Here is a 13,959-nt window from a genome sequence, read left to right as displayed (position 1 = left end):
TTTTTCAATAAGTGTGTGCACTACAGTGTTGTAGGATTTCTACATTTGATATTCCTATTTTCACTACTTTGAAAAACAGAGAAAACTTAGAATCGGTACCTATAATATTCGTTACTTTTTCGCAGTAGTTCAGAGATCAACAAGAACTGTAGAAATTCTACAAAAACTGGGTTTACACACTCACTGCAAACACGTCCAAAATTATGAACCATCGAATGGTTGGATTCGGTAAGTAAAATTGAACTCATATATAGGTCAATTCTAGTTACCAATTTCAACCATTGCTTGGTTAATTATTTAGAACGTTTTCCCAGGAAGTTTGTGCATTTCAGTGTAATAGGTTTTCTGCACTTTTAATTTATCTCTTAACTGCTACGCACAAGTAACAAATAATAAAATCGATAATTAGAATTAATGTATATAGGTCAGTTCTAGTGTCCGATTCCATTATTTCCTGCTTTTTCTGAGTTGTTTTTTTATTTGTGAGCTGGCTTTTTAGGATTTTTGTGTCGGTTTTTCACATTTTATGCTACTGCTTTATATACGTTACTATTTATTTCATTTTTCCGTTGTTGTGTTACATTTTAGTTTCTTCCCGCACAAAATTCCCACATTCCCACGGTAGTCCCATTAGATTCAATAATTATCATAAAAAATTAACGCTATTTTATAATAATGTGACTGCACCATGTGTTATACTGTAATTGAATTTAAAGGTTGTGCGCACTTTACTCGTATAAATTACGATAGTAATTTATTTCACACATATATGTTTCTCTTTTGTTTTGTTCGTATTTATTCCCGTTATCTTCAGTTCGTTTCGATATAGTCCGTGCCTAATAAATAATCTGTGAACTATAATTTTATCGTTGATGTATTGGCAGAAGAGCCAACACCGTGTTGCTAGAGGAGGCCGAAATGCACGCGTCTTAGCTCACGCAGACTGGCGTGAGGTCTGGAACAATTAAAGGAGTTGAGTCTAATAAATAAAGAACGTAGTTGATTGAATACTTAACTTTAATCCATAATTGGAGAACATCGCTCTTGTTGATACATTAATAACAATCTCAATATAAACTGGTAATGGCGCCTTGCTAGGTCGTAGCAAATAACGCAGCTGAAGGCTATGCTAACTGTCGTCTCGGCAAATAAGAGCGTATTTGTCAGTGAACCTGTCCTAGCAAAGTCGGCTGTACAACTGGGGCGAGTGCTGGGAAGTCTCTCTAGACCTGCCGTGTGGTGGCGCTCGGTCTGCAATCACTGACAGTGGTGACACGCGGGTCCGACGTATACCAACGGACCGCGGCCGATTTAAAGGCTACCACCTAGCAAGTGTGGTGTCTGGCGTTGACACCACAATCGTACGCTACATTCCTTTGTTTACGAATATCTTTCGCAAGACTTAGTAATTAATCATTTGAACTGTGATTGTATTTTTGTCGTATGCTACATTCGTTTGTATACGAATATGATCAGTTGCTTTCAAAGATTGCCTCCATGTAGCGTCTTTGCCTTAGGTATGACGTCATTGCTAAGAACCAATGTGTGGAATCAGACACTAGAATTGAGCCGAAGATTTAATTGTGATCCGATTTTCAAACTTGTCTTACATCCAAACGGTACATTTCCAGACTTGCGTTCCGTATCAAAATTTTATCGATTAAGCCCTTTCTGTAAAACTCTTTAATACTCTCCTTATCCCTTCACTTATCCGCTGCGCCCCAGCCGGCATTAAACTTCGCGGTGGTCATTGATCATAATATTTTGGCTTATCAGTGTATTTGTTCGTCTGAGAAGCGAAATCTTTCGCGATAAACAAATTTTGTTTCGTATCCAAGGAAAAAAAGTGAAAAGACGCAGTACCTCGACGGGAACGCAGTAGTGTTTCGTATTAACCGATTTTTCGTCTTGAGCACTGTAGCGCCTCTGTTGGTGTGTGCAGAAGCGTGGCTTAGAGCAGCGCCATGTCTAAGCAGCCGGCGACGGACCAGTGGCTGCTGCAGTTCCTCACGTACGAGGACTACCTGGACTCGCTGGTGACGGCGCACGACCTGCTGTACCTGCGCTCCAGGGAGGCGGCCCGCACCATCGCGGAACTGGGATACAGGTGAGCTCCGATCACAAGGCGCCGACAGTCTGAGCACCGTCTGCAACAGTGTGCTCATCGTAGCTTGAAACACAATGCAGACAACGCCCGCTTTGCATGCCTAACGACTCGTCGTCGTACGCAGTGCGCTACACCAGATATGACGTCACTGTAAAGGCTCTACCAGTTATTTCGCCGTTATTCTAGCGTTGCACAGTGAGGAACGGTAAAACACTTAAAAACTTCTCTGTTCATGTCAATCGCCATATTCAGTGCTACACTCGTGTAGCTCGTGTTTCAAATAGAATTGGACAGTAACTTTCTTTGTCCCGAACTGTGGGAGATGGTGCAGTGGTTAGCACATTGGAATACGACAGTTTAAATTCCCATTCGGCCATCCAGATATAGGTTGTCCGTGATTTCCCTAAGTCGCTTAAGGCAAATGTCGGAATGGGTTTCCTTCCCTATGCTTTCCTAATCCGTGCTCCGTCTCTAATAACCACTGATCATCTTCCTTCCTTCTGCCTTTGTTCTTCCAGTCGTGCTCAGGCGGTCTTGTCGTTCGTATGCTCTGTAAAAAATATTTTTAGTTGCCATGATTTCTGTAGAGAAACATGGACGCGTAAAACCGTGAAAAAGCAGCGAAAAATAGATTGTTCTTAAGACCTTCGGGATATTTTTGGAAAAAAAAAAATCTGTCGCTACCGATGCGCCAGATTTTGGGAATATCTAAGCCTGAGTCTGCCGGAGTTTCTGTGCCGCTTTTATGAGGTGCACGGAAAGATAAACAGATCACAACTTAGCTGTCTTCTCTTGAAATATCGACTATATGCTTATACATGACATGTATTCACATACCTAAAATATGCTATGTTTGCGACATGTTTTCCTGCTGCTAGTTCTCTCTCGTTTCTTGCGCTTTCCTCTTGATCCTTTGTGCAGCGTATTGCGCAGTTTTGCTGTATTTTATTTAACTGGCCTTGAAAATAGTGCTAAATGAAATTTGAATTTATACTGTCTGCAAGCTTACCATCGTTATTAACAATTCGACTTTTTGCTGTTGGGGTCTCAGGATGGATGAACGCTGCGGCTGCAGCTGCGCTGACCCAGTGGCTGGGAGCGCAGATGGCGATTAAATGCGGCAGTGAGCTGATGTGTGAGCTGCGTGCCGTAGTAATCGTACTTCACTGTAGTCGGCAGGGCGTGAAGGAGACTTCGTGAGGTTTTTACTTCGTTGTTAAACCCTTGATTGGAATATAGCAGCTCTCGCACACCGACAAGCGCGAAGCTCTCTACTAGTGCTTTCAACTATGCCGCTACTTTTCCTGTCGGTGTTGATAAAACACCTGAGAGGTGGATTTTCAATAGAGAACTAGACATTGGCTGTACACAGTATTTCCTAGCAACGAAGGTCAGTATTGTGGAAGGAAACAGAAATAGTTATAAGGAGCAAAAATGTTCACGTAGCGATTCACTCAATTTCGAATTCCAGAGACAAAACGTATTAAATGTTCCTGTTTTTTTCGCTAGTACCTCGCGCTTACTACGCTGCCCAAATATGCCTTTTCGCCTTGCGCCCCTGACCTCTTTATTTTTGCTGTTATTAAACAGCGTTGTGTAAGTCCCAGTTGGCTGTTGCTTATTGAAAATTTGTTACTGTGAGTGATTGCGAGACTGTCAGACTTCAGCATCACGTATTTAATTGTACAAGTGGCTTCTAACGATTTAAAAGTGCTGAATATGCAGATATTGTGTGTTGTGTACGGCAGACTACAACTTTGTACCGTACTGGGTGTCTTACCCACAACGTTACTTTCTGCGGGCAGCACTCTTCACGGGACGAGTGACGACCCACCCTCACAGCTTTGCGGAGCCTAGATAGCTCAGCAGGTAAGAGTTGCCTGCAGAAGCTAAGGTTCTGGGTTACGGTCCCGGTCTGGAACACGCTTCATCCGCAGGGTAAAATACTCATTATAGGTATTTTGAAGACAGGCCATACGATGCCTTTGAAGAACACTAATGGCAGTTTCTGAAACGCTGAGTTCCGTATAATTCTGAACTTTTGCATTGCTTAGTTACTATGCAGAGTGTACGTGTTTCACCTGAACGTGGAGTTCGACGAAATATGCAAGAGTAATAACACATTAACATCATTCATCTCATCTGAGAAACAGAAAGTGATCATTCTGTGCACATCTCGATACTCCACGAATCTATAAGCCTCACAACACGATATGAATTCAATATCACAATTATTATCCATAGATTTCCGAAGTACAACCTATGTTGTAAAGTGAAAACACCCACCAAAGTCCTTTTCTATGAATGTGTGTGCTGCAGCATCATTGTCGTTATAGTCATATGTGTTGCTATTTTGAGACGCAAAGGACAGGACACAGTTACTTGCATGTTTGGGAAAGAGATTTCTTTAATAACTAGAGGAATTTCCTAGAATACAGTGCCTGAGTGCTAGCTGTATACTGCAATATGTATGACGCCACAACTCAGTCGCAGTTACTCCATTTTGTGGCTCGGTCGTTGTACTATCCTTATGTGATTAGCGAAATATTCAGTCCATACGCCGATAGTTTCTTGTTTACAGACGAAAGTGTGTGTTATAGCAGGAAGTTGGGCACATAAAGCGCACTTCCATTGACGGACGAACGTTTCTCTCAGCACCCCGCGCCAAAATGTGGTTGCATAAAAATGAAGAAAAAAGGGATACTTTTAATTCACTTCACATTCCGTCATTTTCTCTTATTTAAACTAACATAATTTCCTTTCCAGTCTCTAGAGGAACGGAAGGTTCCAAATGATTGGAAAAGAGCACAGGTAGTCGCAGTTTTCAAGAAGGGTCGTCGAGCAGACGCGCAAAACTATAGACCCATATCTCTGACGTCGATCTGTTGTAGAATTTTAGAAGATGTTTTTTGCTCGAGTATCATGTCGTTTTTGGAAAGCCAGAATCTACTCTGTGGGAATCAACATGGATTCCCGAAACAGCGATCGTGTGAGACCCAATTCGCTTTATTTGTTCATGAGACCCAGAAAATATTAGATACAGGCTCCCAGGAAGATGCTATTTTCCTTGACTTCCGGAAGGCGTTCGATACAGTTCCGCACTGTCCCCTGATAAACAAAGTAAGAGCCTACGGAATATCAGACCAGCTGTGTGGCTGGATTGGAGAGTTGTTAGCAAACAGAACAGAGCATGTTGTTCTTAATGGAGAGACGTCTACAGACGTTAAAGTAACCTCTGGCGTGCCACAGGGCAGTGTTATGGGACCATTGCTTTTCACGTCCGCCCCGGTAGCTGAGTGGTCAGCGTGACAGACTGTCAATCCTAAGGGCCCGGGTTCGATTCCCGGCTGGGTCGGAGATTTTCTCCGCTCAGGGACTGGGTGTTGTGTTGTGCTAATCACCATCATTTCATCCCCATCGACGCGCAGGTCGCCGAAGTGGCGTCAAATCGAAAGACTTGCACCAGGCGAACGGTCTACCCGACGGGAGGCCCTAGCCACACGACATTTCCATTGCTTTTCACAATATATATAAATGACCTAGTAGATAGTGTCGGAAGTTCCATGCGGCTTTTCGCGGATGATGCTGTAGTATACAGAGAAGTTGCAGCATTCGAAAATTGTAGCGAAATGCAGGAATATCTGCAGCGGATAGGCACTTGGTGCAGGGAGTGGCAACTGACCCTTAATATAGATAAATGTAATGTATTGCGAATACATAGAAAGAAGGATCCTTTATTGTATGATTATATGATAGCGGAACAAACACTGGTAGCAGTTACTTCTGTAAAATATCTGGGAGTATGCGTGCGGAACGATTTGAAGTGGAATGATCATATAAAATTAATTATTGGTAAGGTGGGTACCAGGTTGAGATTCATTGGGAGAGTCCTTAGAAAATGTAGTCCATCAACAAAGGAGGTGGCTTACAAAACACTCGTTCGACCTATACTGGAGTATTGCTCATCAGTGTGGGATCCGTACCAGGTCGGGTTGACGCAGAAGATGGAGAAGATCCAAAGAAGAGCGGCGTGTTTCGTCACTGGGATATTTGGTAAGCGTTATAGCGTTACGGAGATGTTTAGCAAACTCAAGTGGCAGACTCTGCAGGAGAGGCGCTCTGCATCGCGGTGTAGCTTGCTGGCCAGGTTTCGAGAGGGGAGATCACGAATGTAAAATTAGAGAGATTCGAGCGCGCACGGAGGCTTTGCGGCAGTCGTTCTTTCCGCGAACCATACGCGACTGGAACAGGAAAGGGAGGTAATGACAGTGGCACGTAAAGTACCCTCCGCCACACACCGTTGTGCGGTATATAAATGTAGATGTAGATGTAGGACAGTGCAACGTGTCACACAGCTCGCAGTGTATGAGGTCTGTTTCAAAGGTGTCCGACTTTATTTTTCCGAACATCTGATGGGTTTAAATATAGCGCCCTTGCATGAGCTGATCCTGAAGCTTCGTGCACATACGTGAATTTTTCCCGCTTGTCGATAGCGTCAGTTGCTGGCAAGCAGCAGTTGAGCGAGGTAGTGTATAATGCTTGCGTCGGTTTTTCATTGCAATGGAAATGACAGAACGACTGAAGCAGCGCTACTGCGTCAAATTTTGCCACAAATTGGGTGAAAGCCAGGAGGAAAGTATTCGGAAGATTCAACGGCTTTCGGTGACGATGCTGTGGGCATCACACAGATTTTGGTTTTAAGATGACTGCACATCGGTGGAAAGCAAGCCAAGCTCCAGTCGGCCATCAAATGCCAAAATGACCAGGTCATTGCTAAAATGAACATTGTGGTAATGCGGTACCATCGTGTGACTATCAGAGAAATTTCGGAAGAGATGGGCATGACCATTTTTTCGGCACATTCCTCTGTGACCGAAAATTTGGCCACGAAGAGAGTGTTCGCGAATTCCGTACTGAAGCTGCTGACGGCAGAACAAAAGTTACTTCGTTTTGAAGTCTCATAGGACCATGCTGGACACCACATACAGTGACCCTGACTTGGTGAACGTCATAACCACTGTACAAACCAAATCACAGTCATCACAGAGTAAGCATTCCTCGTCACCAAGACCAAAGTAAGCTCACCAAGTGCGCAGAAACGTCAAAGTGATGCTGACTGCTTTCTTTGATTCCGCGGTGCGGTACACCACGATTACACGCCACAGGGTCAAACAATCACCAGAGAGTCCTGTAGGGATGTCCTCCGTCGCTTACGTAAAGCTGTGCAGCGTAAGAAACCGGACTTCCTGTCAACAGGAAATTGGTGCCTCCATCAGACAATGCTCCAGCGCATTCCTCGCACTCGATTCAGACTTTTTTTGGCGAAAAAACATATTTCTGTGCTTTAGCAAGCTCCTTACTCTCCTAATATGGCCCCCTGCGACTTCTGGCTGTTCCCCAAACCTTTGGCGCCATTGAAAGGAACGCGATTTCACACAAGGGTGGACATTATGGCAGCAACGACTGACGAGCTAAAGTCAATTGCGAAAGAGGATTTTTCGGCATGCTTCCAACAATGGCGGCAGCACTGGAGCAAGTGTGTGGAGTTCCAGCGGAACGGCTTTCAAGGTGATTATGTATCCAATGCTTTGTCACATGCTGACAACATAATGACGTATACACCGTTACGCTTAAGGCTCTTTGGAGGCATCAAGGGCACTCCAAGGTAGGAAATCAGAGATAAAATGCAGAGAGCAGGCAAAAGTGATAGCGTTTAGGTTACTGGAGATAAATAATAACTCTAGAGCCGTATAAATTGGAGACGCTCTGTGCTTCTGTCCCAGGGGAGAAGTTTCACTTCAGAGAATTAACTGATAATTTCACCACCGCCTAGACGCTGTCGTAAGTCGTCATTGTAGAAGATGGCAACGAAAAGGACCGTCTTAGCAGAGGCAGCAAGCTTGATACTTGCTCGTGAGAACTGCAGCGTCAGTGGCTTTACACAGATTAGAGTGCTGCTACAGCAGTCCCCACACACAGGAGGGCGGGGGGCGGGGCCGAGTGACGTATAACAGTGTTGCTGCTGGCCGTAGTAAGAGTGGCAATGACATTTAGCCTTCAGGTGAACGCTGTTGATCCAAACTTGGAGTTTGTTAATGTAAAATCCACAAGAATCCCTGCCTACAGAGCAAGAGTAGGGGAAAAATCTAAATGTGGTTGGCCAGAGACGCCCTGGAGATGCAGAACGACTCGCCAGAGCGGCCAGAACTTGTTAAGTGTCCGTGGACTGGCGAGTCGACTGTAGGAAGGGAGAAATGGTGCGCCGCCACGATTCTTTAAAAACCCGGAAGAAGTTCTGAGTCAGACCGCTGGGGCGCCGACTCTCTGTTGCTCTTGGCAAGCCTCGGTAAGCTGCGACATGTCTGTTTTTTTTCACTTGGAGTGCTGCTCTCTAGTTTGTACTTAACATGCTGCTAGTGTTAGCTACTTCTGTTAGCACCTGACCCGTGACCTCTGACACTGATTTCTGTTGTGCAACCAAGTGCCTCCTTTGCTTTTTATAATGTTTGGAATTAGCCTTCAGTGTAGCACCTAGTCTGATCGAAAATTAACAGTGTTAATCAGGCCCCTGAATTCCATGAGTCTTCTTCTACAAGCATCCTATCGAGTCCCAAAAACCGCGTCTCTCGTAGATGACATGTGACATTGTTTGGCACTGATCCAAGTCATCAACCTGCCTTCACTGGGAATTTGTCTTTCTGCATTTGCTTCTCACCGCTGGGAAATTGCTGAGTGAACACAATCCCTTAACTTCCCTTTATCCTGTGTCAGGACACGAGAGCTTCAAGTAAGCCAGTTTTTTTCGTGGCCTAAGGTGACATGCTTTTCTAACAGACGTCGTACGTGCGTGATTTGAAGGGCACCAGGATGAGTGTACCGTACTCCTCTGAGTACCAGACGCCTCGTATTTAAAGTCAATCGAGAATCTGCGGGGCCACCTCCATCTGACAGTTCGTTCCGTGGATGCTCATCCCAGAAACCTAGCGCAGTTGGCCACGCACTGGAGTCGGTATGGCTCCACATCCCTCTCTTGTACCTTCCAGAACCTCTCTGACTCTCCTCTTGTAAGCCTCGCAGCGTTCCACGCCACAAAAGGTGGTTATTCAGGCTTCTCACATGTGGTCACACTGATGTGACTGGACTGTGTATTTTGATGAAGTAGAGCTGCCTATATGAGAAGGTAATGGTTGATGAGATCTGATTAACTGTAGCAGGAAATCAGTGTGATGGTTTGCATACAGTTTACATTCGAAGAGTACGTAATTTAAATCTCCAGCTGATAAGCAATCAGATTAACAATAAGGTTAATCACGTTCTTTTAATTCGGTGAAGGTGGCTGAGGAATGAGCGATGGTTGCGTATGATGGAAATTACAGACCTTATAAACTTTTTATTTGTCTCTGTTGCGTGGACTCGGAGCTTTGAGGGAATGTTTGGCTGTATTTGTTCACAATATTTCCCATTACTAGGTATCGATGGTTGATATTCGTCTTCCCATTGCCGTATTTTTCTTCTATATAACGTAGTCTTTAGGTGGTAATAAAATATTTTTAAATGAGACGTTAGTAAGTGATCGACCATTCCATTATTTTTAATGGTACGGTGTCTCTTGATCTATATCTAGTTCACCTTCTTCTCTAAATTTTCGTTTATTTTGGTGCATTTTATAATGTGCATTACCAGTGGATTAGGTTTATTGAGAAGGGCTGGTACATCGTGGAGCAAGCGTTTGTAATACGTTAAAATCAAATTGTTTTTTTAATGCGAGGCTCTGCAAGCAACGTAAAGCTGCATATACAGCTGTGGCTTCTACGAAAAAAGAAATCTATTTAGTGTGTGGTTATAATTAAGGTGCAGCTACTCACAGAGGTCCAGTGTGGGCTGTAAATATCGTATGGCAGCGAAACTTGATAATATGCTAATGTGTGGAACCGGTTTACGCTGGGAAAAAATTAATTCTAATTTTGGCCAGCAGATGCAAATCTGGCGGTGTAAATGCAAGAAGGATATATAGAAATGTTTCCATATATAATGTACTACGAACGAGACGTGGACAGGAAAGGTCAAACATGTGACAAAGGCATAATGTTGATTCTATTGTTAACCACCGCTTACACATTTGGTTCAGTATGAGAACCAGACGCTGCATCCGTGAAACGACATGATCAACTGTTGCTCGCAGAAGTTCCAGTGGAATATGAGTAATGTGTTCCTGTACACTGGTCCTCAGATCAGGTAGATACAGAAAGTGACCCTGGGAGAAGTGTTCTTTTAAATATCCCCAGAGCCAAAAGTCACTTGGATTCAGATCAGGCGATCTTGTAGTCCATGCACTGGATTGGAGATAACACAATCGTGAAAAGTTGCATTAAACAGATCTTTCACTGTGCGAGCGACATGTGTTGTCCGATCTTGCATGAAAACAGTGGCTTCCATACAGTTATGCTCTTCCAAAGCAGGGATCACATGCTGTACAAGCAAGTCTTGATAACCAGATATCACATCTGACAGCCCCTCTGGGTATATTCTCTTCAAAGAAGAATGTACCAGAAATAAAGGTGCCTGTGAATCCTCAATTCACAATCACATATAGTGGGTGCAATGGCTCTTCATGCTCAACATGTGGTTTAACAGTACCCCAGTTTCGGCAGTGCTCTGTTCACTGCATGATGTGGTATAAAACGTGCCTTGACACTTCACAGAATATTTCGCTGGACACACATGATCAACTTCTGCCCATACCAGGAACTTAAGAACATATTCAGAATGTTGCTGCCGGCCGTGGTGGCCGAGCGGTTCTAGGAGCTACAGTCTGGAACCGCGCGACCGCTACGGTCGCAGGTTCGAATCCTGCCTCGGGAATGGATGTGTGTGATGTCCTTAGGTTAGTTAGGTTTAAGTAGTTCTAAGTTCTAGGAGACTGATGACCTCAGAAGGTAAGTCCCATAGTGCTCAGAGCCATTTGAACCATTTTGACTGTTGCTGCAGATCATGAGGTTTCAGTTGTTGCACCATCTGGATCTTGTACAAGTACCAGTGTGAAACAGACTGTAAAACTTTTGGTAGAACAGACCCTGGGATGGACAATTCTTGTTACATTACACTAGTACTACCCAGTTGACATACTGCATGGAAAGTTACAGCAACAGCAATCTCATCAATACCTTCCACCGTTATAACATGCCAATAATGGGGTACAGCAGATTCTACACTTTTGATATCAAATTGATAATTAATTAAATTGATAAATTAAACCATCCCATCCCCTCGCCTTCCACTTAACCTACTGTTCTGCTAAGTGGTTCTTCCTCTAACCCCCACCCTTCCTCAACCCAGGTGTCCCTTAACCTTTTGTGCTGCTAAGTGGTTCTCTCCACTTCTCCCCTCCCCCAATTAACCTATTGTTATGCTAATTGGTTTATGAACATATGGAGGTTGATTTATGAGCCCCTGGGGATAACCCATCATTCTGAGAAACTATCCACCCCAGCCACTCTACCTTCTCCTCCTCCATCCGTTTGGAAATTGAATACCGATCCTGAGACACTGGTTTTGTCACCCCTCCCCAGTTCAGTTCTGAGCCTCTTTTCCCCTCCTGGGAAATTCCCCAGCCATTCCCTCCTCTCCCCCACTTATGAACTGGTGGGAAAAAGATGCAATCTGTGTCGAGCAGCTGGAGAGGAAGGATCTCACAATGCAAAATGCAGATCAGTGTCAATTATATTGCAGAAGATATATTGTTTGTTGGAGGAGGAGGAGGAGGAGGAGAATAGAGTTTAACGTCCTGTCGACAACGAGGTCATTAGAGTTCGGATGAAGGAAGGATGGGGAAGGAAATCGGCTGTGTCCTTTCAAAGGAACCATCCTGGCATTTGCCTGAAGTGATCTAGGGAAATCATGGAAAACTCATATCAGGATCGCCGGACGCGGGATTGAACTGTCATCCTCCCGAATGCGAGTCCAGTGTGATAACCACTGCGCCACCTCGCTCGGTATATTGTTTATTAATAAAATTAAGTTTGCATATTCTTTATTCACTCAGTCTGTGAAAGAGAGGGCTCTTCTACTTTCCTCACCCAGTTGTGAGTTGGTGGGGGAAAAGCAGGAGAGGATGGTTCTGTCTTCATTTTTGGTGGCAAATGTGTTCAGTTGACAAGATGTTGAGAGATGAGTTTAATAAGTGTATTGCTTGTAAGCATACAGCTGAGGACTGCATCCATAGCCTGCTACATGAGGAATGGAAAGAGGTGATAATGGATGAGTGTAGGGGGAATATTTTTCAGCAAATAATGGTGATACAGTGGGATAGGTTGGGGATGCATTTCACAACTCATAGAGACTATTACCTGTGCTGGAGCTGTCCGTGTTTTTTTCGAAATGGCCAGTCGATCCACAGGGCTGGAGACAACTTCGTCCTATGGACTAACCCAGACTGAATGAACCAGAATTGCTCGCTTTGGTGTATGGGCCATTGCTGGCAGGAAATTGTGCTTTAACCGCATCTGGAAGAATTTTCTTTGTTTTGGCGGGGAAACCGAGCTGACAATCACCCTACAGCCTTGCTGTCGGAAATTCAAAGACAACTGCTTAAAATTGATGGAACAATAGAATAACGCTATCATGAAGAAGCACTCGCCCACAGATAGAAAAATGCTCAAAAATTGATAACTGAAACAAAAAAAAACATAATCTCGCCTACACACCGAAAAACGCTTTGTAACCCACCGCGTAATGCGGAAAAATTGGAACTAGACGCAGGAACACATCTGGAATACTGCGACAAAAAAGAGCCTGTTCTAATAATTCCGTGCTTGCTACAGATATAAAAATTTCATATGTGCAGGTATAAAAGCACACACATCGGAAAACATCAATGAATTGTGATAAAACAGGGTATCTTCAGAAGAAATATCGATGAAAATGGCCTCAATTACACATTGCTGAAACTGATAGTGAAAGAAAGCCATAAACTGGCCTACACATACAAAGTAGTACGTCGTAAAAATTCCTGTTCTGCCGCTACTCAACCAGCATACTAGTTAGTTCGCTATTTAGCCACCCATAAGGCGTTGTGAGCGCCACTGCAGGGACGTCTTCCCGTGTAGCGGACGCAAGCCCGAGCGAGCAGCCACGGGGCGGCAGCTCCCTTTGATCACACAGTGCCGCCGTTCAGCACCAGCCTGATAATGCTGTGCCAAATCACTGACTACACGGCGCCGCAGAGGTCTCAAGGCAATGCAATGCACTGCGCTGCTGCACCAGACTCCTTAGTTATTATAGCGACCAATGGCACTGACACGGTATCCTCTTGCACGATACACGCTATTACAATAACTTACGCTTGTATGACCTGAAGAAGTCAGCAAAACACCCTCTACTGCTCTTACTACTCGACCTAAGTGTCGCAGAGGTTTTCTTCCCATGGCGTTTGCCTTGGCACTTGTTTCCCTCCTCTGCCCTTCAAACCGCTACCCTTTGCTGGATTTTCGACCCAATCTATCTCCAGATGAGCGCGTATTATTGGTTAACATTAACCAGACGTACGCAAACATCGCAGTACCCACATCCTGCGAGACTTCACTTTAGTGAAAACTAATCCTTATGTGGAAGTGGTAGTAGAACTTTCGAGTTGGCCCCAAAAAAAAAAAAAAAATCCATATGAAGCAATGAGGAGCCACAGTGAAGAATTTGACACGTATTCATACACGGCCGACAATCATTATGGTATTGTTCCACAGAACAAGAAGGTTATCACTCTAAAGAAAGATGAAACGAATGGGTCACAAGTTGAGAAGCGAACTGTACAATAGTACTCGAGGAGCTTCGCTGCAGCTGCAGCATATGGTGCAGCA

The 13,959-nt window shown here is 44.2% G+C and overlaps 1 protein-coding gene across 1 annotated transcript in view; it reads left to right on the top strand.

Moving 5' to 3' along the window:
- Positions 1–1,964: 1,964 nt before the first annotated feature.
- LOC124796169 (cilia- and flagella-associated protein 299-like) overlaps positions 1,965–13,959 on the top strand; it is a 54,183-nt gene continuing 42,188 nt past the window's right edge. The window contains exon 1 of the mRNA XM_047260260.1: positions 1,965–2,107. Within this exon, the coding sequence (XP_047116216.1) occupies positions 1,965–2,107 (143 nt within the window). The remainder of the gene's footprint in view (positions 2,108–13,959) is intronic.

This window comes from Schistocerca piceifrons, chromosome 4 (assembly GCF_021461385.2).
Source record: "Schistocerca piceifrons isolate TAMUIC-IGC-003096 chromosome 4, iqSchPice1.1, whole genome shotgun sequence".
In the NCBI taxonomy this organism is placed as follows: Eukaryota; Metazoa; Arthropoda; class Insecta; order Orthoptera; family Acrididae; genus Schistocerca; species Schistocerca piceifrons.
This window is presented reverse-complemented; position numbering and strand designations above follow the sequence as displayed.